This window comes from Orbicella franksi, chromosome 5 (genome assembly GCF_964199315.1).
Source record: "Orbicella franksi chromosome 5, jaOrbFran1.1, whole genome shotgun sequence".
In the NCBI taxonomy this organism is placed as follows: domain Eukaryota; kingdom Metazoa; phylum Cnidaria; class Anthozoa; order Scleractinia; family Merulinidae; genus Orbicella; species Orbicella franksi.
The window spans coordinates 6704575-6730141 of record NC_138149.1 but is presented as its reverse complement, the minus strand read 5'-3'; the positions used below and the strand labels follow the sequence as shown (position 1 = coordinate 6730141).

At 40.9% G+C, this 25567-nt stretch overlaps 2 protein-coding genes across 2 annotated transcripts; one reads left to right on the top strand and one right to left on the bottom strand.

Moving 5' to 3' along the window:
* The first annotated feature begins 204 nt into the window (after positions 1-204).
* Positions 205-15504, top strand: LOC145486511 (methylmalonyl-CoA mutase, mitochondrial-like). Its single transcript, XM_081465189.1, has 21 exons — positions 205-356; positions 1666-1782; positions 2714-2845; positions 3271-3377; positions 4145-4223; positions 4737-4841; positions 5443-5577; positions 6435-6552; positions 7548-7759; positions 8324-8500; positions 8661-8744; positions 9535-9640; positions 10154-10245; positions 10320-10364; positions 11052-11126; positions 11217-11267; positions 11598-11699; positions 12124-12264; positions 12578-12705; positions 13531-13619; positions 14286-15504. The coding sequence occupies exons 1-21, from the start codon at positions 294-296 to the stop codon at positions 14363-14365; spliced, it is 2238 nt and encodes a 745-aa protein (XP_081321315.1). The 5' UTR covers positions 205-293; the 3' UTR covers positions 14366-15504.
* A 132-nt stretch (positions 15505-15636) lies between these two features.
* LOC145486970 (potassium/sodium hyperpolarization-activated cyclic nucleotide-gated channel 2-like) lies at positions 15637-24420 on the bottom strand. Its single transcript, XM_081465677.1, has 8 exons — positions 24231-24420; positions 22294-23003; positions 21718-21867; positions 20185-20403; positions 19249-19395; positions 18706-18949; positions 18215-18434; positions 15637-16787 (listed from the first exon to the last, which is right to left on the bottom strand). The coding sequence occupies exons 1-8, from the start codon at positions 24418-24420 to the stop codon at positions 16409-16411; spliced, it is 2259 nt and encodes a 752-aa protein (XP_081321803.1). The 3' UTR covers positions 15637-16408.
* Positions 24421-25567: the final 1147 nt, after the last annotated feature.

Here is a 25567-nt window from a genome sequence, read left to right as displayed (position 1 = left end):
AACGTTTTTAGCCATCGGATTCCCATACAAACACTGTAATTTGTGACCCCCTTTGCCTACCCGTCGAGATGGCGTTGACAAACGTGATAAGGTCTATTATGGGTGAACGCAGAGTGAACGTACCTTCGCCATATTTTTTTTTCCTGCAGAGGATTGCGTGACGTATTGCAGCCGTTGGCCAGTTGTATCTTTCGTGAAAGGTTGATACGTCATGTAACTAAAGCACCGTAGCCAACGTAATGTCGTCCGAGATTTGAGCCACAAAGTGATCAATTTTTCGCTTGTCTACGGATATGCTGACTTGTGCAAGGTTGAGAAGCAAAGTCCTTTTCAGTCCGCTGTCATCAGCGTACCAGGTACGATTTATGCGGTCGATTTTAGTGATAGAAAGACAGCCGTGTCGTTTCACACGGACCGATTTCAACATAAGCTTAACAAATTTTGGCTCCTCTCTGCAAAGACATCCAAGCGATTTCGCTGTTACAGTATAAAGTATTTAAGAGACTAAATGTATTTCCTATAATACTGCTTTGAAACATATTGTAAGCCTATGTAAGCTTGAACTAATAACGAATCGAAATGGTTGTTAAGCCTTAAGGCGTTAGATTGCCATATTTTTTTTTTTTTTTTTAATGACAAGCTTATATTTGTTTCTTTCTGGAGGACCTTCTTATTAGAAGATTCACCTGGCTAAGAAACAGTTTTAACCATTGACGTGGATATGACTTGTGTCAGTCCCAAGCTCGAAATCCCTCGGAGAGGGGGAGGGGTGATAGTGTGTGCGTGTGGCAGCTGTTAGGGGGAGGGGAGGGTGAGTGGATGGCAACAGGCTCATTTCAGTCTGTATTTTCCAAATTGTTTTTTTACGTCTGTGCTAAAACGAGTCTTATTACAAAACCATTCATATGAAAATGTGGTCCACCTACAGGTTCAGTAAATGTGTAAATCAAACTCATTTTCACATGCAAGGTTCTGCACACAGACTCGTTTCAAAACTGAGAGACAAGGAAACTCAGAAATGATCCAATGACCCTTTCTTTATCTGTTATGAGGAAAGACCTCCTCAGTTAAAGCTGCTTTTCTGACCTTGAGATAAAAAAATATAACCTTTTCCAAGGCATAAGATGTTACTATATGGTTTTTCATTACCTGTCAGTTTTCTTAATTGTTATTATTATTATTATTATTATTATTATTATTAATTTTTTTAAATTTAATTTTCCTTTTTTTTGACAAAATTTTGTTTACCTTTTCACCATCCATTTTACTATCCTAGCTAAGGTGATATTATGCGTGCTGCTTTTATATTACATGTATCTAGGATATAAATCAGTCTAGTTTCTAAATCTCTTTGAGCCCAGATGTTAACATAAAAATTCTTCTGAAAGGTCTTCAAACATTTCTTTTTGTTCCATTAAGGAGAACTGCCTTAGCTATAAAAACACTTTCCCAGTGGTGATCATCTAAATTATTGTTAAATTCTTATGTCCTGGATGATGGAGTAGATATTGATATTAACGGGAGAAAATTTTTTTTGGTCTCTCTTGAGATTTGCAGGTCTGTGGATGAGTTAGAGGTAGTTTTCAAGTTTGTTTTGGCTATGTGCCCAGATAAATGTGAAGATCTGCCTTTTTTAAATTTAAAGGCTGCATGTTTATTTTAAAGGTTTTAGGACAAAGGTTTGTTCACCGGGAGCCACTGCATCCTGAATGGACTGAACTGGCAAAGAAACAATTGAAAGGAGCAGATCCAGAAAAGAAACTAACATGGCACACTCCAGAGGTAGTGTATTAAAATACCTAGATACTGTATACAGAGCACATGACTGTTTTGCTAATTATAGCCCAATCATTTTAAACAATTTAAGGATAAAATAAGCTCTTCTAACTCACTTTCAGTCTTCTGCAAAGTTAAAGGGCAAATTCAATAAATAATAGAGATAAAGCAACACAAGGCACTGCTAATATTATTGGCAAAGAAATTAAATGTCTCTATTCAGAGATCACATATTTTCATCCTGCATCACCAAGTGTAAATGTAAATGTAAGGCAGGTAAAGTCTGCTTGCCAGTCAAGTGTCCCAGCAGGTGAGAGCTTATCCTGGTTTCTTTAGCATGAAGTGGCTAGGAGTATTTCTACTCCCCCTGGATGGGATGCTAGTCCATTGGAGGATTACCTCCAACATTAAGTCTGCAGGTACCCATTTACACACCTGGGTGGAGAGAGGCTAAAGTATCTCAGCACAATCTCTCTGGCCAGGGCTCGAACTCTGACCACTCAATCTGGAGAGGAGCACACCAACCATGAGGCCACTGGCGTCTCCCTCTACATGTAAATGTACATACATGTACTACTTTCTTCACTCAGATGAAAATTATGAATAGTTATCATAATTTACTCTGTTATTAGCCTGGAAGTTTTGCTGATAACAACCCAACCATTCCAAAGGAATATGATGCTGGATGACCATATGGTGTACTAACTTAAGTTTGTGAAAGAAAACCTAGTGTGTGACTATAAGTGAAAGCTACATGTACAAGCTTAAGTTATAAGGTGTGCTTTTCTTCATGGGACTGTTAGTTTAAGTTTCAATAAAGTTTTTGCTCACAATATTTGTGTTCAGTTTTAAAGTTGGGAGCTTTTAGATTGGGATTGTCTCAGACATTGTATACTTGCTAGCAGCGTTATATATTTTGTACATGTATGTTATTCAGGGTATCGACATCAAGCCTGTATACACCAAGACTGATACTCAACATACTGAAGAGGAGATACCAGGAAAGTTTCCGTTTACTAGGGGACCCTACCCTACCATGTACACAAATCGACCTTGGACCATCCGCCAGGTAAGCAATCAGTGAGGGAATTAGGAGAAAGCAATTGTATGGTAATTAAAAATAAATTTCGTGCAGAATTTGTTCTGGATCACAGATAGCTTTTGAGCAGAATATACAAATTTATGTAGCTAAGAGCTGGCTGCTGGCTATAATTTCACTTATGGCTGAAAGAGAACTAATCACTTCCTGAAATTTCACTCAAAAACAAAGACTTGGGGTAATCTTGAAGACAGGCCAGTTAAACCGGTCATGCTTGTTGATGTGCCTGGAAAGTTTTCTTCTTGCTGCATCATGCAGTGAATGAGGGTTGTTTTTTGAAATTTTGATCAGCATGTTAGGCATGTATATACTGTAGTTGTGTAAATTTGTATATAAATATAACTTAAATAGACCGAGTAATTACTGCTAACCAGTGACTTGTTATTATTTTGTAGTACGCAGGTTTCAGTACTGTTGAGGAGAGCAACAAGTTTTACCGTGACAACATCAAAGCTGGCCAGCAGGGACTCAGTGTTGCGTTTGATCTGGCCACTCATCGAGGGTGAGTTTGCTGTTTATGAAATATACTGATAATGATATAATGTATTGGCCGTGGGAGGGGGGTACGCTGGCCTTGCAGTTACTGCATTGGACTCCAGATTCTAAGAATTGAGTTTGACTCCTTGCCAGATTGCTTTGTATTCTGTTCTTGGACGTGAAAATTAAATTACAATAATTATGAGGAACACTATTTACCTGTGATGGACTGTATGTTAATAATATCAGGGAGAGTACATGTACATGTAGCAGCTCTTAGTTGAGGTACTGGGGTCAGTGTTTCATCAGGTATACATGTACCAGTTTAAATAATCTTAATAAAAATCATATCGTAGGGTTGTAGAATGGTCCATGATTAGTCTGGGATTTAATTTTACTAATGGGTCTTAAAATTGTAGTATCTTATGATAATCACAGTTTTATCTGAAATTCAGATTATTTAAGTTTAGATTCTAAAGTGTGCACTTCTCAGAATCTTGGATTTTGGTTTAACATGGATCTTCAGATCCTTGCAAGGCTAGCCCAAGGAAAAAATGGTGTGGCTGTTATGGAGATTGATGAGTAATAATGTTTTGAGTACACTGAACATGTAGTGGTTCAATAGACAATGCACTTGGTGCAATTTGGTACTTTCTTTATTGTTTCACCTACATTATTATATGAGCAAAAGAATAAACCACAGTTATATGTGGATTTATGCATGGTATGGATCGATGGCTGCTTCAGACAAGTTTGAATTAGGCATTTATGTATCAATTTCATTTTTCTCAGTTATGACTCAGACAATCCAAGAGTTCATGGTGACGTTGGAATGGCTGGTGTTGCTGTGGATTCAGTGGAGGACATGAAGGTATATATTTGATTTGCTTCATTTCTTAGGATGGAATTAAAGATTTACTGAGTGCTCGTACACCTACATGTATGTGGCTGGGACCAGGCATGACTAAGTGTCTGCCCATGGGTGCTCTCCACCTGTGGGACATGTCAATCAGCACAGGTTCAAACCAGCAATGGAAAGGAGTAGAGACAAGGTACATGTAGAAGGGAACAGCAAGGTGTTTTACGGTAAAACTAAATCTGCAGTAGCCTGTAGGAATAACAAAGAATATAACAGAGCTATTCTGGAAAACTTGCTTCAACAGAGATATTTGGCAGGGTTTTATTTGAGGCCAGAACCCAGATTTTCATACGGCGTAGCACCTGCGCCTTTGGTGCATGCAACCAGCCTTACGGCAAGAAAAAAGTTGGCCTCCTGTACTTTCAGGAATAAATCTGGCACTTTAGAAAGCTACTGAAAACCCTGATTTGTATGCATAATATACTTCTAGTAACTTTTTTTTTTTATTTTTTCCCTCGTAACTAGATGTTGTTTGATGGCATTCCTCTGGATAAGATGTCAGTTTCCATGACAATGAATGGTGCTGTTTTACCAGTCTTAGCAATGTACATTGTGGCAGCAGAGGAACAGGTAAAGTGCATGGGTACAACCAGAGTACCCAAAGAAAAACCCTCCGTGTAAGGCAAGAACCAACAGCAAATTTAACCCACATATGGCACTGGGTCAGAATTGAACCCAGGCCACAATGGTGAGAGGCAAGTTCTCTCACCACTGGGCCATCAATGTTCCTACCTAGAGTGTACACAGATACTGGTGAATTATATCCCTTTATATAATTATAGTAACCTCCTACTAACCGAGCGCAAGGGTCATAATATGTACTGGGGAACATTAGCCTAAGGTCATGGCAATACAGACTTCGCAGGCCTGGGACCAAAAACGACCTAAGGCCAATATTCCCCAGAATGGCTCAAGCATTGTTAGCTAGGTTAGTAAGTAGTTTAGTATATGACGCTCGAACACAAAAAATACACAACTTTTTCCGAAATGGTATGGATGGCACAATCCCAACCAGGAAAGAACCAATCAGAATGCTGGGATTTACCTCAAGACTACCTTGCCATATAACAAAGTTGATTATTTTCTTGCTTCTCATCACCTGCATGTAAGTCAGTGTTTTTGAACATATAAGGAGAAATGTAACATTGATCAGTTTTGACTCCACTTGCAGGGAGTAAAACAAGAGCAGCTATCAGGAACCATTCAGAATGACATTCTGAAGGAATTCATGGTACGCAACACTTACATCTTCCCACCTGAGCCATCCATGAAGATCATAGGCGATATCTTCTCCTACACTTCACAGGTGAGCTTCCATAAAGTAGCTTTCGCAAAAGTTGTGTACCGGTATCAGCAGTCAGTGTCAACATAAACGAAGTTAGCAGTTGCAATCAGGAAAAATTCCAAGCTCAACGTCCTTTGGGTCGTAGGTACAGCTGAAGTCCTTGCTCATTAAGCTTGCCCAGGTTCATCTTGCTCTAGCTCTTGAGCATCTTGCCAGTCAAGAAAATCTGGCACTAAACCATAAGACATTTTGACAACAAAAACAGCTTTAAATTTCAGCAGGCCGTATAGTAGAATACGGCTCACTAAATTGACCAATCACAGCGTGCGTTGTAACTGTCAGAGATAAAAAAAATCAAGTTTTGGTTCTTTTTTAAATCAGTTTCAGTTGTACTATTTACAAGTAGTAATTCTTCAGTGACTTCTTAACTTTTCTTTTGTTTTGTTTTGCCTTTTTTTTTTTTCGGCTGTACATGTAAAACCAGAGTTTGCAGGTAATGACTTGATGTTGAAATAGCACGACCCATTTAAATTAAACCTTAACGCCAAGTTGACAAGGATGGTTTTCACTTGTGTTTTGCTTCACTATGCTACGCGATTGGCCTAAAAAAAACCCGCACCACTTTTTTCATCCAATCAGAAGTGAAACCAAAACCAATCGTGCCTCGTTCGCACACGTTTTCCCGCGCTTTGTGTCAGCTACACGTATTTCCTCTGAGTTTTGATTGGTCATTGGATTGTGTGTGTCCTTTGTGATTGGCTACAGTGATTACCTTGGTTTCGGTTTTACGACACTCACTTGAAAACCGCTCAAACAACAACAACAACAACTGAAAGCAGAGGCTCTTTTACTGACTGCTTCACCTCGGTTGTTTTCAGAATATGCCAAAGTACAACAGCATCTCAATCTCTGGTTACCACATGCAAGAGGCAGGAGCAGACGCCGTTCTGGAAATGGCTTTCACTTTAGCTGATGGTCTAGAATACTGCAGAACAGGTGATTCAAGCTGAGGTGGACTAGTACCCAAATAAAACTTGTCTTTAAAATCAGTAAATTATTTTTCTTTTACTCGTAACTATAAACGAGGGAGCGCCATCTGGGATAGACGATTAAAAAACTTCCTCCCGTGATATCATTCGCGGTATGGCAATATTCGCCAGATACGCGAATATTAGAGCCATTCTGCATGCCTGTTTTTCGCCAAACGAGCTATAACGCTAAAATATAGGACCGGGTTGTTCGAAAGCCGGTTAACGCTAACCCAGGATTAAAAGTTAACCGCAGTATAAATTTTTCTTGGATATAAATGTTTTTCACTGCGTATGTTTGTTATAGTTTGAGATTATTCAAATTCAACACTAAAGGATAAACGATATAAAGAGAAAACGTCACCGAAAAGTTACAAAACTCAAATCAAAATTCTCGCTAACCCTGGGTTAGCTTAATCGGGCTTTGAACAACCCGGCCGAGAGTGATTTCCAGTCTGGTCTATCTCAGGTATAACTTCCCCTCCCCCCACCCCCTCATAGGCTTTTTGCCGGATTGCATCAGTATATCGAAGGATAATTCGCGCCCATTTATAATACTGGGTGGAAAGACACTGCGAGAGTAAATTGTCTTCGTTTTACGTCAGAAGTCAACGCAGTTATCCCGGCCTTGACCAGATCCTCAAACCAGGGGCCCGTTTCTCGAAAGCCTCGGAATCTTTTCGGGCCTGCAAAGGTATTTTTAGTTAATCTTTATCTGCAGAGTGATGTATACGCCTGAAACGTCTTGTATAAAGGGAACCTCTGTTCATATTTAAGAATATGTGAATAAAACGGCTCTGTAATCACAAAGTTTGAGATTTTGCTAGGGATTTCCGGGTGCGAAAACCTTTCGGGACCTTCGAGGAACGAGCCCTCAGGACTGTTGGATCCGGAGTTCAACGTAGTGAGCTGTTCGGTCACCACCTTGTAGACATGTTATTATATTTCCCTCTTTCACTTCAGGTCTGAAAGCCGGACTCAATATCGACAGCTTTGCACCTCGCCTGTCGTTCTTCTGGGGGATTGGAATGAATTTCTACATGGAGATAGCAAAGATGAGAGCTGCGCGCAGACTGTGGGCCAATCAGATTGAGAAGAACTTCAAGCCAAAGAACATGAAGTCGTGTATGTTGAGGACACATTCGCAGACTTCCGGCTGGTCTCTCACTGAACAGGTAATGAATTGAACGCATCAAGCACTCATGCAATCACAAAGCCATACAGTTTGTTTTTTGTTTTGGCCAATTAATGGAAAAGATTTACCATACCAGAGAATGCGCATTGATGGACTTGAAATTTGTCATCGTTCCACTGGCAATCTCACCATCAGAGGCAGTTCTCTCGTCTGATTGATCAAAGCGCAGCTCTCCTTAGCAAATTATTGTCAAGATTTGTAAAACAAAGGTCGCTTAGCGTTTTCGGGGAAATGAGTTGGTGTTATCGTCGAACAAATAAATTTATTTTGTTCAAAATCAATTGATCAACCAACAGACCTTTTTGAGCTACAAAAACCCACTAAAAAGAAAGGAATGTCCTAATAAACGACGTAAGGTAATCTTGTATTTCCACAAAGACTCCTAAAAGATTTCCACCCATGTTTGGTTTGCGATCGAAATCCGTCTGCATTTATAGGTTACTGACCCAATTTAAAATATCCAATTAACTGGAAATCTCGTCAAAAAAAATTCTTTCCATAACTACAGCTATTAACATTTCATCGCGTTGAACTTTCACTTCAGGACCCATACAACAATATCGTGCGTACGACAGTCGAAGCCATGGCAGCGGTGTTTGGTGGAACCCAGTCCCTGCACACCAACTCGTTTGACGAGGCCCTGGCACTACCGACTCCTTTCAGCGCAAGGATTGCTCGTAACACGCAGATCATACTGCAAGAGGAGTCTGGCATTCCTAATGTAAGTGATAAAAGATACTCAAGCTAAAAACCTCAATTCTCCTTACTGGTTGTCAAACAGTTCTTCTAATGGTAGTTTGGAGAATGTCCTTTCCTTTCGCTGTAGACAAGGTGTGGCAAAATAAAGTACCGGCTTAATGATATGAGGTCTATTTCCTTAGGTTGCAGACCCGTGGGGCGGTTCATACATGATGGAATGTCTCACAGACGAGATATACGAAAAGGGTTTGAGTGTAATCAAAGAGGTATGAACACTGCGCAAGCACATTTATACAGTGGAAGTCCGATTTTTTAAACCTCCAAGGGAAATGAAAACTGGTTTGAAAAATCAGATAGTTCGAGAAATCGGGAAGAAAATTACAGTGTTCGACTGAAAGAAGGGAAACGACTTTTGGTTCGAGTTATCGGGAGGTTTGAACAAACGAGGAATCGAGAAATCGGGTTTTAACTTTAGAATGTTCCCACTTTTTTAAGCGTAGAAACTAAAACGTTTAGTCCCGCTTGCCTTCAGTTTGCTACACGGTCATAACACGGAATTAGAATAATTGCAAATTCGTTTTGTTTAGTTAGTCAGAGAGGTTTAGGAATTTTGACCCCGCCTAATGACCAATAAAACCGAACCAATGAAATTTAAAAGAATGTCATATTCGAAAAACGTGCTCCACGTTGTAATTATCTACTTTGTGTGTGTCCCCAATTAGCAGCAATGCTAAATACCCCAGACACGTTAATAAAGGTTTTTGTTGTTGTTGTTGTTGTTGTTGTTGTTGTTGTTGTTCTGAATTATCTCTTCGGTGATATAATCACAGAAACGTTGCCATTTTTTTCGCATAGTTATGAAAACTGGGATCATAAATTTGTGAACCTTGGCATAATTTTGGGCATATTTCGCGGACAAAAGTTGGAGCAGTGCTAACAGCATAATATGCAATTTTTAGGTGCACAATGGGCCAAGGCCTGCTTTAGGGGGTCATTAATTGGTTGTTACTTCTTGCGCTACGAAATTCAGACCCGAGAAATAACTTTTTATTTTAGGTGGAAGAGTTGGGAGGCATGGCCAAAGCAGTCGCAGCGGGAATGCCAAAACTGAGAATCGAGGAATGCGCAGCCAGACGACAGGCCAGGATCGACTCAGGGTCAGGTTAGAAAAATATAGGAGTGTAATATGACACTTTTTCCTGGAATGCAACATTCTGATTTTTTAAAAATTGCTTATTGTAGCATGTAAATACGTCACACAATCACAATTTATCAACCAAACAGAAACAAAGGCCAACGACGCCCGGTACGGATCAATTTTGTGACCTTTTACAAGAAAAAAGTGAACTTCTGTATACACCAATCGTCAGTCGTTGATTAACTGGCCGTTATGGAGAAGTGATTGTGGCAGCTGGGACGAGTTTTATTGGCTGTTGCCGTTGTGGATAGGTGGTCGTTGTAGAGAGGTTAAAACAAGAGTGAACGTGTGGACCCTCGGGGGTAGGGGACGTTAGAAAGTTTACAAGTGTACCCTCCTTACCCCCGCCGAAAAGGAGTGCTGATAGACGGTCACCACTCCCCTGAATTACCGTAATTTGACTATTATGTGAACTCGTACGGACGGTTTCGCTTCTTTTAATTCAGAGCCACAATTCTGTTTTCGTTGCTTTCTTAGAAACAATCGTTGGCGTTAACAAGTATCGGTTGGCCAAAGAAGAAGCCATTGATGTGCTTGTTGTCGATAACACCAGAGTGCGAGAACAACAGGTACCATTTACAAACATAACTCGATTGTTTTAAGACTTTGCTGATCTTCTAAGTGGTATCTTATTCTGTTTCAGTTGGAGAAAATAAAGCGAATTAGAGAGACCCGAAACCAGGACGAGGTAAGGTTTATGAGGGTTTGATTTTGTTAGTTAAGGTTTAACTTAATTTTGGACAGCGGTGGAAAGAAAAGCAACCACAACGACAACAACAGTAGTGTCGTGATTCCGAAAAGCATTTTTCCACGCAATGCGAGGTTTCAAATTTTCAAATGTTGTTGTTTTTTTTATAGTGGACAGTGCGCTTAGCTACACCTAGCAAGTTCTTAGGCATGCCACTTAAACTGAAGTAAAGAAATATTTCAAATAAACAGAAAGCTTGACTGTCGAATTGTTTGTCGATTTACAGTGTAGTGGCTAAAAACAGCAACCTAAAATAAAACCTAAAAACGCTTGTCATTTTATCTAATTAATTGGCAAATGAGGTGTAATTACAGCAGTTTTCAATTGAGTGTCATAAAACCAAACCCAAAGTAATCACTCTGGCCAATCACAAAGGACACAGGCAATCCAGTGAACCAATTACAACTCGCAACAAATACATTTAGCCGACGCTGAGCGCGGGAAAACGTGTGCGAACGAGCCACGTGGTTTTGGTTTTATTTCTGATGGGATGAAAAAGTGGCGCGAGTTTTTTAAGCCTGAAAGTGGTCATGCAAAACCAAGGCAAATCAGTGCGAATTACTTTCGACGCTCAAGTAGAAGCTGCTATAACCTCAGATTACTAAATGAAGCTGTATTTCTATGCAGGTGAATTTGGCGGTGGATGCCATTTCCGAGTGCTGCAAAACAGGCCAAGGGAATCTTCTAGACCTTGCTGTTAAGGTACAGCGTGAGGTTACTTTTGTCAGGGTGATTAATCGGTCAACTTCTCCCAGCAAGTAATTTCCTTCTCTTTTCCTTGCTGTTTTTCAGGCTTCCAGGGTCCGTTGTACCGTTGGTGAGATAACCGAAGCAATGGAAAGGGTGGGTGACGACCGTGAAACAATTTATTTGTTGTTAACAACAACAATAATCTTTATTTTCTTTCATTGTAAAATTACATGTTATTTGGCCCGCGGATAGCAAGTGCTCATCTAGGCGGGCCATTTATCGCTTATGCATGTGACTAGATTAATTAAATACCAGTGATAACAATTGGCAAGATGATACCTTTCTTTTTCATATGGCTAAAACGTTGTAGGCTATTTGACACTCTAGAGTCGTAATCCTTGTGTTTCGCCAATGTTCTCGCCGCTAACACGAAATAAGCTGATTTATTTATTTATTTTATTTTATTTTATTTTTTTTGCAAAGGTGGTTGGAAGACATGTCGCCAGTGATCGCATGGTCAGCGGTGCCTATAAAACAGAGTTTGGTGATTCGGACGAGATAAGCCAGTGCATGAAGAAAGTGAATGTGAGCCACTTTGGATGTAAAAATTTCTTGTTTATTAAGCGCTTGCAGTTTTTGTCTTATCGCTGACAATTGGGATAAGTTTCTTTACAGGGGCGTGGCTAGGGAGGGGTCCTGGGGTGCCCGTGACCCCCCCCTTTTTTGTAAGCCTTTTTTAAGCAAACAACCTACAACAGGTGGGGAAAACGACATGGCAATCTGGTGAGTACCCTCACTTTGACACAGTGTGACCCCCCCCTCCCTCCCCCCCTTGGAAAACTCCTGGCTACGCCCCTGCTAAGTTACGTTCTTCGGGTGCCTGTCAAAGTTTTTGTCTAATCTCCAGACGTTCCACTTTCGCGTTAAACTTGCGAAGTCTTGTCAGGAGAAACTTCCGCTGAAGTTAAGTGCATTGTGTGAATATACTTATGTAATCTTTCGTAAATAGGCTTTTGTGGAACAGGAAGGCCGTCGTCCTAGGATCCTGGTGGCGAAAATGGGCCAAGATGGACACGATAGGGGTGCTAAGGTGATCGCCACAGGATTCGCTGATCTTGGATTTGATGTTGACATTGGACCACTTTTCCAGGTTGGTTATTAACGTCTAAATTCCCCTTACATTATCAGAACATTACGAAGCAAAGAAAATCATTAGCTTGGAGATATTGCCTTGATGTATTGCGAAATTCTCAGAACAAACATTTAAAAAAAATACATAGCAATCGGATAAGAGAATTTATATTTGGATCAATCAAAAGTTCGATTGAGTGCTTACCTTTCAAGGAGAGTGCCGTCAATTAAATAACAAGTGGTCACTTTGAACCTAGAAATTCAAATTTTGTTGGTGACAGAATCGAGCTATTTTTGAGAAAAGAAAAACAGGTCATTTTTTTCTGTCCCAGACTCCCATGGAAGTTGCGCAGCAGGCGGTGGACGCGGATGTACACGTAGTGGGAATTAGTTCCCAGGCTGCAGGACACAAAACTCTCATTCCTGAGTTGATAGCACAGATGAAGTCAATGGGAAGAGGGTAAGGGTTCATGAACGAAGGATGTACTTTACACAAATTCATATTTTGATGTAAGCTTATTTACTGAGTGGGAGGTCCAGACGGAAATACATGTACATTCGGCTCGAGTTCGTGGTATATGGATCGAGTGCAGCGAGCTTCGAACAATTACCTGGCCAGAGATCTTTATGGCAGCCAGTTTGGTGTTACCAAACAACAAGAAAAGACCTCAGTTTTGGAACACCAACCTGACTGTCCTGACGTCAAATGACAACGCTGCATACCGACCTTCTTTGTTGCTGTTGTGGGAAAGTTTTGATAATGTCTTGGTGGATGGTCTGAACTGGGTGCGCTCAATGAATGACTGAAAAACGTGGAGCCAGGCGTCTATTAGTGTTTTTTCCTTTGGCCCCGGTTACGTGGACCCGTCGAGGCTTACGAAAGTCAGGTCGCAGTGCTTTCTACGGTATTATTATAAATAGTAGGCAGCAAAGAAGACTGGCTGCCTGCAGCTCATAATACAAGTAGTAAATCAAATACGAGAGACCGTGTTTGGCCACATTTCCAAACCCTGCGAAGAGAGTTGAAATTACGACGTGTCACGGAGTAATTTTGGCGAACTTCGTGGTGTTTTCGAAATTTCGAAAAACAGGAGAAAATGGAGAAAAAATTCGTAAAAATCTACGGTTGTTAAGATCTCGTCGTATTGTAGATTACAACACATGGTTCTGGTCACCTTGTAATCTCTGTACGTCACGTGGAATAAAAAGGGCCTATCAGGATCCAGAAATAAAGTCATGCCCGCGAGTTCAGTATTGACTGCTTTTGTGTCGGTTTTATTCACAGTGATATCGTCGTCGTGTGTGGTGGTGTTATTCCCCCTCAAGACTACCAGTTCCTTTATGACTCCGGAGTCAACTGTATCTTTGGCCCAGGTGAGTGAGTTAGAGCAAACACGCGTGTACCGGGTGTGCTTGCGTACGTGCGTGGGTATTCGCTTTAAAGTAATGTGGCGTAGGAGGATTTTTGTGCACTGTTTAGCGAAATGATTCTTTGCAAAAGGGTAGCAGCTCTCGTAAGTTTGTCGTTCCTTTGCCTGTTTTGGGCCGAAGGGCATTGTTTCTGTTGTTTGTAATTCATGTGAAACCTTACGAGAACTGCTAACCGACCCATTCTTTTACGAAGCCAGAGGTTCTGCTTAGGACGCTATTTTGTTCTTGCTCTGCCTCCCGGTTCTCTGATCAAGCCATATCCATTATGCAAGTTCATATGTACAAATGACTGATATGAACAATCACAACTGATCCGCGTGTGCTGGGCGAGTTTCTTGACTTCACCCGTAATTTATGACTTGAATTAATTCAAAAGGCTGGCTGTTACAGTGTTAACCCTTGATCGGAGCCCTTCTCAGTTTAGTTCCTTAGATCTGTAATTCACTCTGCGTAGAGTTCTTTCTTTATCCCCTGCTCCCCCCCCCCTGCCCCCCTTCCCCCTTCACCTCCCCCCTTCCCTCCAAGCTGCCTTCTTTTTGAGCCGGAACCAAATCAACTGAGAATTCAAATTGCCACTGGGACGTAACTTTTCCTTCGTTCGTCACTCAGGAACACGCATTCCGGCGGCAGCTATGGATGTCTTGGATGCTGTAATGAACGGTAACGCTGGACAAAAGACCACCGCTTAGACTGGGCCTACAATAGCTAGCGTAATTCTAAAACTCTTTTCCAGTCGTCCTGTAAAAAACAGTCAAAAAAATCAGTACTGGAGTGAGCCTGCGATTTTCTGCACAGGCGTTGCCAAGTAACCATGACATCCGACTCTTTATACAGCTTCACACAGTATTAACCCTTTGAATACCAAACTTTCGCCAAAAAATACCGTTTTTAACTGTTTAGTCAGGTTTTTTGGCTGCTATGACGCTAAATAAGCCTAAGTTTTGCTAAGAAAGCTTTTTTTACCAAAAGGAGAGATTTTTCGAGAATTAGGTACAAAATTGAGCAATATTTCAATTCCGGGCATGCACATAAGCCAACATTTGGACTTACATATGGACCGGGGATTTGCAACGTCGGAAGGTCGTCGATAAACCATTGTACGGGAAAGCCTAGCCTAGTACTGCTATCTGCTTCTCAAGAATACTTGATGACATTTAAATTGATGACGTCACAAGTGGTACAAAGAGCACGACTATTAATTACGCATATATGCGTAATTGGGGCTCAAAGGGTTAAAACGCAAACACTTCGCATACACCGCATACTAAACGTAATTTTTAGTGATCTTTAAAAGTAAAATATTTCGTGAATTTGAGACAAATTTATGTATTTAGTCGGGGTAGTTTTAATGTGAACTGTGTGTGTGATGTTCGTGTGATCGCTGTGTTTTCGGATCGCTCATGATATTTTCGAATCCGGCAATCAAAATCGATAATCTTTCAGGAATGTTGTTGTTGATCTTGCGCGAGGTTTACTCAATTCTCAGTTACCCCGAGCCCGTTGTCATTTGATAATGCGGTTGACAAATGAAGGATGTTAGCTCGTGTTTCACGTCTAAACTGTAAATAAGAACGTTTTAGAGACAAAGTAAGGTATAAATTATTCACAGTCTAGTTTTAGAAACCTGCTTACAGGGATAGAAAGATTAACTGACGATGACAATAACTTGCTGAAAAACTGGCTGAATGGATGAAATTCATGTAAAAAGAACACATCCAGTACATTGCGGGTTTGTTTTCTGTTTGGTAAGCGAGATTATCCTAGATCCACTGTTTACTTAGATGTCAATAAAAATAAAAGTTGAACTGTGAGTTGGTTCGTTAGTTTGTTGTTGTTTTGTTTGTTCGAGCGAAACCGACGTTTCGTTACAGAATTAATCTTGCCATGGTATAAAAAAATAGGTTTGAACATTGCTATGCTTACTAGGGAGAAGATCTCACTCAGCGAAACGAACAAGACTGCAAATTGTCCCTCTTTTCCAATGCGCAATAAGAGCGAGAGGAAAACTGCAAGCAGGGCCAACTTGTTGCCTAAGACGGCCTCACTGCAAGGAACTCCGTAGAAGATTATGAGAATACGTCAGTTTGTTCATCGGCCGAACGCGTTTTCACTTTTTTGGCGTTCGTCTTTTATTGAAGAATAACAAATGATTTTGATCCTTTAAAAATAAAGTTTACAATGTTTGATTTGAGTTATTTTTTAGAGATATATTAATTCATAAATAAATAATCAACTTTGAGCTTTGAATTGTTTAAATGCAGTTAATTAGGGATCTATAAAATATGATGAGTACCGTCTTGTTTGCATGTGAAAAGTTAATGAGATTCTCACTTATTTCTCAAGAAATAATTACACCGTTTTCCTGTGTCCATCAACAGTAAACAGTCGTAGTTGCTCGAGGGAAATGGCCTGTAAAAGATTTATAGAAATATTCAGCACTCAAATACTACACTTAGTTTAAATGCACAATAAAATCGGTTTCCTGCGTTTTTGAACCTCTGGCGTCGTTGCTGTTGGGTAGTGGTGTGGGCTCGAAGAAAATGTTACTCTAACATGCAATAATTATTAAATACCCGCATACTATACGCTTGCGGAAAGTAAAGATACAAAAATATAAGTATGTTTTAGAGTTTAAAAACAATGTCAGACGTATTGCTTTAAAATATTGAGAATGGCTACGAGTCCTCAGGTGGTCTCCTATAGAGTAAAGAAACTTCTTAACATCCGGGACCTCAAAAGTCAGCCATCATTGCAATTACATCTGGGTCTTCTTCTATCTCATCTTCCTCTTCAACAATGATGTCGAGTTCCGATTTCTGCGTTTGTGCAAACGAAGCAAGCCCCGGTGCCACGGTGTTGAAGAATGCTGTTGTCAAGAATGGCGCCTTCTTCTTTTGCTTCTTGGACTTTGGTACTGGAATGCTTGTGCTTACAGTCTTTTTTTTCGATGAAGGCGGGGACTTGGTAACCTGTGGCGCAGCTGAAGACTTGGTAGTCTCTGGTGCGGTGGAGGTCGATGGCTCTTGTTTGATTGGAGACAGGGTACGAGGCGGCAGCTTCGCTCTGTTATCTTCTTCTAGTTCGAATGCTGTCCTGCAAAAGAGCCCATTAATTCAATGGTTTCCAAATTTATGTCCCTCGAGTGTTAGTGACGTAACGTGTTTCATCCAATCAAAAGGGAGTATTTTTCTTTTCGGCTAACCAGGAGCAAGCGCAAGACCAACAGTAGTGTATACGTAGCTCACACGCAATTTCCCGCGCTTTTTTCTTCCAACAAAGTTAAGCCGTGATTTGACCCGAGGGGAAAGTTCCTTCTATGTCTTCTATCACGATATAACATTCTTTGTCATTCTGTCATCGGTAATAACTGTTAATAGTCAAGTTCTACCTTTTTCCGATTTGTTAACCATAGAACGGTTTTTAGACATTACAGTCGAACCTCTCCACAACGGCCACCTTGGGGACTGAAGAAAGTGGCTGTTGGAGAGAGGTAGTCGTTATGGGGAGGAAGGGGTGTAATATGACACCTCTTTTAGGGAGGGGCGGGGAGGGGGGGGCTTGCAATCTTTTTATTTGTAAAAAAAAAAAATGCTTATTGTAGTATATGAATACTTAACACAGTCAAAATGTATCAATGAAACACAAACCAAACAGGAACAGAGACCAACGAGGCGCGGTACGACTTTTAACAGAAAACTAAATGGGGTTTTGTAAACACCGTTCATCAGTAGGTTATGAACTAGCTGTTGTCGAGAGGGTTTTTGGCAGCTGGGGCGCGTTTTAGTGGCCGTTATCGTTATGGAGAGGTAGCTGTTCCAGGGAGGTTAAGACAAGAGTGAATGTATGGACTGTCTGCCGGGTCAAAATAAAATGGCCGTTGTAGGGAGGTGGCCGTTGCAGAGAGGTGGCCTTTAGTGGAGGTTCGACTGTACAGTGGAATCCGAATTCTCGTACCCTCATTTTTTCGAACCACTCCAAAACTCGAACCAAAAGTCGCTTCCCTGTCCTCAGTCGAACACTGTAATTTTACCCGATTTTTTTTCCGATTTTTCTATCCGATTTTTCGAACCAATTTTCGTTTTCCTTGGAGGTTCGAAAAATCGGGATTCCGCTATACATACAATTCCATTAGGATACTGTATTCTTTAATTGTATAAGTAAGCTTCTTGTTCTAATCGGTAGAGCGGTTTTCAATGGAGTTTTGCAAAACCAAAACCAAAGTTATCACTCTGGCCAATCACAAATTACACCGACAATCCAATGAACCAATCAAAACTCAAATCGAATACACGTAGCCGGTAAAAAGCGCGGGAAAACGTGTGTTTATAAGCCAGTCACAATTTGTTTTGCTCAGTTTAATTCTAATTGGATGTGAAAGTGGCGCGATATTTTCAAACCAATCGCAAAGCATAGTAATGTAAAACCAAAGTAAATACGAACTACTCTTCGACATTCAAGTGAAAAGCGCCCTGTCACAAGTTCTTGAAAGTACAAATCCACTGCAAGGGTAAATAACCCTACCTTCCCCTCTAACTCACCTTTCGGCCATACCCTCCTCTGTCAGCGGCTCTGCCAGGTTCGGTTGCAGTCCTATCCGAGAAAGCCTCTCTTTGGCGACTGCTTCAAGCATTACTTTCATGTCAGGATACTCCATAAGTACCTCATGAAAATGAGGCGATCTCAACGAGTACAGATTACAAGTTGTCGCGGCTCGGATCGAGGCCACCCTGCGGGCTTCCTTCGTTAAGAGACATATTTCTAGTGAAAACAAAATCGCAAATAAACTGAAAATTTTGATTTAAGTGGGCGTATGTGTCGGGTAGGTGTTAGGGAAAACGATTCTATGAAAGAAAAATCGGACTTAACAAAGGATACACCCCAAGAAAAGATAAAAAAAAATACAGATTTTAATTTGTATTTTGCTCCTCACACGAGGGGTGGGTGGGTTGGGTTGGGACGGGCAACCTCGACCCAGGTCCACCCCTGCCAATAGGAGGTATAAGTAGGTTTTTAGCTCAGTCTGGCTTACCACCAAAATGAGATCCGTCTCCAAGACTAGTGGCCAAAATCCCGTCTTTTGTGAGTACATCAACAATTCCTCTTTGAATGAAATACATCTTATCTCCTTTGCGGCCTGTCCTACATATGTATTCACCAGTTAAATACACCTCAAATTTGAGCTTGCTGACGATGTCTGCGAGGAACTGGCGAGTGGCGTTTCTGAAAAAGGGCACCGTGTGAAGTAATGGGCTCACGTTGTGGACCAAGATGTCCTGGAAACGAAACGGAGTTAGTAGGCTTGTCTAACCTTCTGCTATTTCCAATGTTATTTTAAAATAAATTATTACTATTAATGCACAAATTCTCCTCAGGCTTCGTATGGTATCAGTTGCAGAAATTCATCACAGATCGAGACGGTTGTCACTCTTCTCACGACCCAAATCTCTGTTTTAACATCAATGTTTTGAGATAAAATGAGCTATTGGTTACTGTCACGCAAGTTCACGCCCTCTCTTAACGCTGCGTGACAGTAGTACGACTTGGACTATATTAACGCTGGCTGGCTATTTACCTCCCTGAGTGCCTGGGAGAGCTCGTTCAGTATAATGTCCTCGTCGAATAGTTTGTGGTGGAAACGATGTTCGTAATAATCCTCCACCTTGAGGCGTATACGTAGTGGCAACTTCCGGTAACGCATATACTCCTTCACTTGACTCAACTGAAGAAGATAAATCAATCAATCAATCAATCAATCAATTAGTCAATCAATCCATCAGTCAATCAGTCAATCAATTATGCAGTCAGTTAGTCAGTCAATCAATCAATCAGTAAGTCAGTCAGTAAGTCAGTCAATCAATCAATCAGTCAATCGATCAATTAACCCGTCAATCAATCAATCAGTCAATAAATCAGTCAGTCAGCCAGTCAGTCAGTCAGTCGGTCGTCGGTCGGTCAATTAATTAATCAATCAATCAATCAGTCAGTCAATCACTTAATCAATCAGTCGATCAATCAACCAACCAATCAATCGATCGATCAATCAATACAAAAACATATCCGATATCTTCTCACCCGTCTCGCAATAATCAAACCATTTCTCAGAGCTTGCACGATCTCCACAAAGACTATTGCTTATGAATGTCACGAGCGTAAACTTTCTTTCCAAACTCTCACTCTTAAAATTCACTCATAGTTAATTATGACAAATAATTTTGACGGAGGATATTAAAGAAAGCTTAACTCAAACAGACTCGAGTGGCACTAACAAGATGAAGGACTCATTATCAGACTGACTTTGGTGGAAGATAACTGCGGTTTTCACAGAGGTTTTTATTCTGTGACGTGAAGATACAGCGGTTGCCATTGGTCAAATAACAAATGACTTGAATTAATTTCAAAAAAACTATTTGAACAAAAAACGCCTCAAGTTTATTCCCAGTCTTAACGTTCAATTTGAATGCTATGTGAAAAATGTAGTTATCCATTTACTATCTAGTAACTTGGTTACCTTCTCATTGTAAAGTCGCCCGGATGAATCAATAGACATGATCAAACTCGACATAATACCAATGAACACTGCATAGAAAGTGGCGCCTATGGTCATACTGCACAGCGTCAGCCAGACCTCTGGAATGGTCTGTGGGGGGTACCGTCCGTAACCAATACACAACATGTGCGACATGGCATTAAACAGCGCCCAGCTGTACTGACTGGCTGGAGACTTGTCCTAGAGAATTGAATTTAAATGAGCTCAGTCACGGCATTTTGAGTCATTTTGACCACGTACAAAGTTACCTTTAAATTAAAGAAAACCTGAAAATAGTAGTTTACTTAGATAGAAAAACACCAAAGAGATAATTTTAAACCGTAAAGGAACAAGGATGGTTAAGGATGGAGAAGATTGACACCGATTACAAATGACGAACTTGAAACAAAAAATAAAATATTTGTTATTCACGCAAAGCATTAAGAAACAACAAAGACGACTACTGAAATAGAATTGCGATTTCAATCCCAAATAGACAGAATAAAGGTTGCTAACCGCATATTCCCGGTGTTTGTTATTCTTATATAAGAATAGACCAGTTTACGGTTGCCTGTTTAGTGACCTGGCCTTTGAATGGCAGCGAGGCTGGAGATGACCTTGTTTTGATAAAGACCTCACCGTTTTTGTTGTGTAAATCAAGTTGTTCTTATGCTGACTTGTTGGCATTTAAATGAGAAAAGCAGAGAGGTCTGTACCAAAGCAAGGTCACCTCCTGCCTCGCTTGCAGTCATAAGCCAGGTAACTAAGCACACGTGCACAACTGCAAAATGGCCTATTGGTGCTGGCTGGTTTTCACTTAAGCTTGATTTTCACTACGACACAAGCACAAGCATAACCAAACGGTAGTAAACATGAGCAAATGATACCCCACTGAAACAAGCAGAATAAACGTTTTGTCCTTATTATGCTACCTAGTTCTTACGATTACGCGGAGTCTCAAAAACGCTGGCCTGATTAGAAAAAGAAACTAAATAATATAAATCCGAAGTGTGCGTAATTTCTATTCACTTCATATTTTCGTCGAGTTACGGAGCCGAAGAGAACCTACAATGCTAAATGGTTCGGCACAATTACAATATGGAGAAATCCCTACGTATAATTCTTTTAAAAGGAATCGCATATAGGGACTTGTCCACTCGTAATCTATTTTAATTCATCCACGCTACGTATGTCATTAACATTAACCAGTTTGTTTTTCAAGTGATTTCCAGTCATGCAATTCTCGCAGTTCTCGAGAACTGCTTTAAAAAAACACAAATTTTAAACCAGAACTGTTGACTTTCTTATGATAGCTTATGATTTAAGGATGTATGGTGTGAATAAGATTCCCCCGAACCACCAAATAGAAAACATTATACGGCTATCCCGGCTCGCCGGTTTTCCTTTCTCCGCAAACTCTAACTCTTCCTAATTGCAATTCGATTTGGGAACAGTGTCTATTATTTATTTAGTTATAGTTCTGCTTGGGTTATGAAAAACTGTGATGGCGGCTACCTTCAATCCATTGATCACGACCCAACTGTTGTCTGGGAATTCCAGCAGATACGGGATAAGAAACTGAACACAGCCATTCCAGTGTGATAACAACAGCATACAACCAATCAGCTTGAGGATACGAAGCTGGCCACTGGCAATGTTAAGCAGCTGACACACAACAAAAAGCATACGCATTATTATCCAACTCTCTTCAGCTTATGTTCTGGATGTTTCCGAAGTTGCTAAATTTGTGTGATCCACTGAAAAATGTGTCGCGCTGTGCTTCATTTTCCTAAAAGTGATCATAATGAAAACTAGTTTTTGAACATGGTAAAATTTTAGCTTCCAAATATTTGTCATGCTGTTCTGTTATTTTCTTAACTGTAGGTTCCTTTAATTTTCGTTGGCCCAATTTTTCAAAGGTCATCAATTCACACTAACAAGCTGGGATACATAGTTAATGATAGCTGTTGTTTTATTTAGCGATTTTTACTCCTAGCTGATTTTAAGTTACAGTTTGACGTTTTAAAAGGTTGAAAACTGACAGGACAAAATCAACCAATCTTCTATGTAGCCATCTGCTATGTGCCCTACCTCTTCAAATCTTTTGATATATCGCACCAGTCTCGAAACACGCAGAAGTCGCAAAAGGCTCAACAACTTGGCAAGTTTGAGGATGCGAAGAGCCCGCGATGCCTTGATCAGCGTTTGCTCCGCCGACGAAGATGACACGATAAAGTACGCGTAATCAAACGGAAGTGACGAGAGCAAATCGATCAAAAACCAGCCTCGTAAGTACTTCCGGCGGATAACTTTCTTGTCCAGTATCACCTCCTCTTGATTGTTAGGATCGACAATTCCGGTTTTAAAATTCAAGCAAATGTCTATGAGGAAAATGCTATCGGAGATTCCATTTAGGATGAGCCAGTGCAGTGAAAGATCGTCACTCAAGAACGAAATGCTGACTGGGAGAAGAATCACATGCATGGAAATAAAACAGATTAGGAGGATATCCCAGTACCATCGAAATGTGCTGAAAGGATGAATCACTCCCTTGCCCTTCTGCTCTTGCCGGCGCTGTTCAATAAGAACGGCAGCTTTATTCCCGAACAGTTTCAGCGCCATCTTGTTGTCTGGATTAGCTGCGAAGATGTCTCTGAGGTATGTTAGAGCTCTGCCTCCTCTCGAGGCTGTAGACAGCGAAGACTGCAGGTTAGCATGTCTTGTTAGGGTTTCTACTGTTGATTGTTGGTCCTGGGACGGGCGGCCTCGCGCCTCGCCAGGTTCATTACCTCCGTGGAGACCTGCAAATATAAACGTCTTCAAATATCACAAAAATAACTGGTTAGATTATCACTGGTGCTGAAGAAAGCTGCCATTTTTTTTAACAACCAAGCATTAGAGCAAATTGTTGGAAACTGAGTCTAAAAGTACAAAAAGCAAGATACGCGGCAACGCCTAATAAGGAAAACAGTTCTGCTAAGACTATCTAAAAGCGATGAGACAATATTTGTAAGTTTTTCCTTTAAATAAGGAAGTTTTCTTTTGAGGAAAATATAACGGCAAGTCAGATGAAGATTAAAATAGTTTGCTTCTGGTTGTACAGTCCGCCGTGGACGCCAACTGTCGCCATTTGGCAACAACACTGAACAACAATCCTTGATTAAAACACGATTTGGTTTAAAGAAGTAGATTTGCTTGTGGGGTCGTGTATCAAGCTAAAAGTTTAAGAAACGGCAGAAATATGTACAGTGGCACTAACAATTCTATAATTGTTCATTCACAATAACAAACTCAAAAACTTCTAAAAATCCCTCACGTTCTTGCTCTGCGTTTGGCGACTAGACGAGCAGTTCTTAGCTCTCTTGAAGGGGAAAAAACTCGGAGAAGTTCTGACCTCAGTGTTGGTCTGTTATTTCTGGGCTAGTAGCAAGCCGGTAACAATGATGCTATTCCTTGAGGCAACTATTTTCGTCTTTTCATTGTACTTGAATTATTTCGTGGCGAAAACTCATTTCAAAGGAAAAAGTCCAGCGTTTTTTGCTTTCAGGGATGCCATGCCTGAAGTCTAAATCTGCGCATTAATTAATTGATGTTGTGCTGTAGAACACAAAAACAATACCTTTTCTGTTTTGTTTTGCACTCATATATTTTGTACGCGAATATAAGTGACACGCATGTAAGGTGCAGCACTTTTAATAGATAGACAGGGAGGCGTGATGGCCTCGTGGTTCGCGCTCGTCTCCGGATCGAGCGTTTCGGGTTCGAGTCCTTGCCGGGGACATTATGTTGTGTTCTTGGGCAAAACACTTTACTCTCGCAGTGCCTCTTTCCACCCAGATGTTAATGCTGGGGACTAATTTAACCCTGCGATAAACTAGCATCCCATACATGGAGGAGAAGAAATACTACTAGTCGCCTTATGCTACAGGAACTGAGATAAGCTCCGGCCTGATGGGCCACCTGCGGCTCGTATGCAGACGTAACCTACCTTTACCTATTTCTAATAAATACGCATTTTATCATCTCACCTGGCTCAGGAAAAGAATGCCTCCTGCCTTTGGATAGTCTTCTTTTGTTGATAATGATAATCGGTTGTTCCACTCGCTTCTCTCTTTTATCCGCATCATGAATGGATTTTTCCGCATCACACGGGCACGGTTGTATCAGGCCACACGTTTTGCAACGAGTGTCATTAATGTCTTTTCGGTTGGACGCCATGTTTGTCGAAAGCTCTTCGCGTCAAAGAAGCTAAAACTACCTCGTCTTGGAATAGAGCGACATCATTTTTAAGTCACATCATAGTCGGCAACTTGCCCAGTTGCCAGGCTTAATTTTAACGAAAAAATTAAACTACATCGCGATCGACGGTAGGAATACTGAATAGTTCTTAAACGTCTAAGGGCTTCGCCAACAACCCGACTGATTGACTGTGACGTAAAGTAATCAACTCCTGTGATTCAGTTCTGCGCGCGCGATATTCAAGATAATTTTACATTGCATCGCTCGATTCGTGAAGCGAAGGTCAGCCGATTCGTGCTCGACAAAACGAAACTCGCTGAACTTTTCAAGTGTGTTTCTACATACGTAGCTTCCGAAGAAGACGTTCCACGAACGGGAATAGAAATCCAACTAGCTCAACCGCGCACACGTGAGCGCGAGAATAGAACGTTACTATATGTATTAACGCGTGTGCAGAACCAAACCAAATTAGTACAGAATATGGTCTCTTCACACTTCTGCAAAATCAGCTTGGAAGAACGCAAAAGGGCGTTTATTCCTCTTCGAATCACATTCGCGAGATGTGTTGGGATATGATGAATTACGGGTGTAGCCACACTTATCGTGTCCAGGCCACGTGTTCAAAAGAAACGTGGGTTCTGTTATCTATGCAATCGTTTTCTAGACTCGAATCAAGATCTCCCACGACCAAAAAGTGAGGTACGAGGTACGAGATTGTCCTACGAGATAAATCATTCTCGTCACCAGAGGCCGCGATGTTTTTGGTCAGCGCCTATGACCGCGGCCCTGGGTCGGTCGGTCGGTCGGTCGGTCTCAATTTCTTGACCTTGTGCATAGTACTCCATCTTCTCCATCCTTAATCCTTGGTGGGTTATTATTAGTCAATGAAATCTGAGAAAATGCCAGGGATGGCCGAAGTCTACATTTATATAATCGCGGAAGAAAGGCTTGAAAAATCCCGCAAACGTAACCGAATTCCTAACGACGTTTTGCGTACATCAATATTTCTCAGGCTGTGTTTATTTCCCATTTCAATACGCAGAATGTTTGATAAGGTAGGTTAAGTCTGCATGCGAGCCAAGTGGCTCTTCAGACCAGACAAAGAACACAACACAATGTCCTCGGC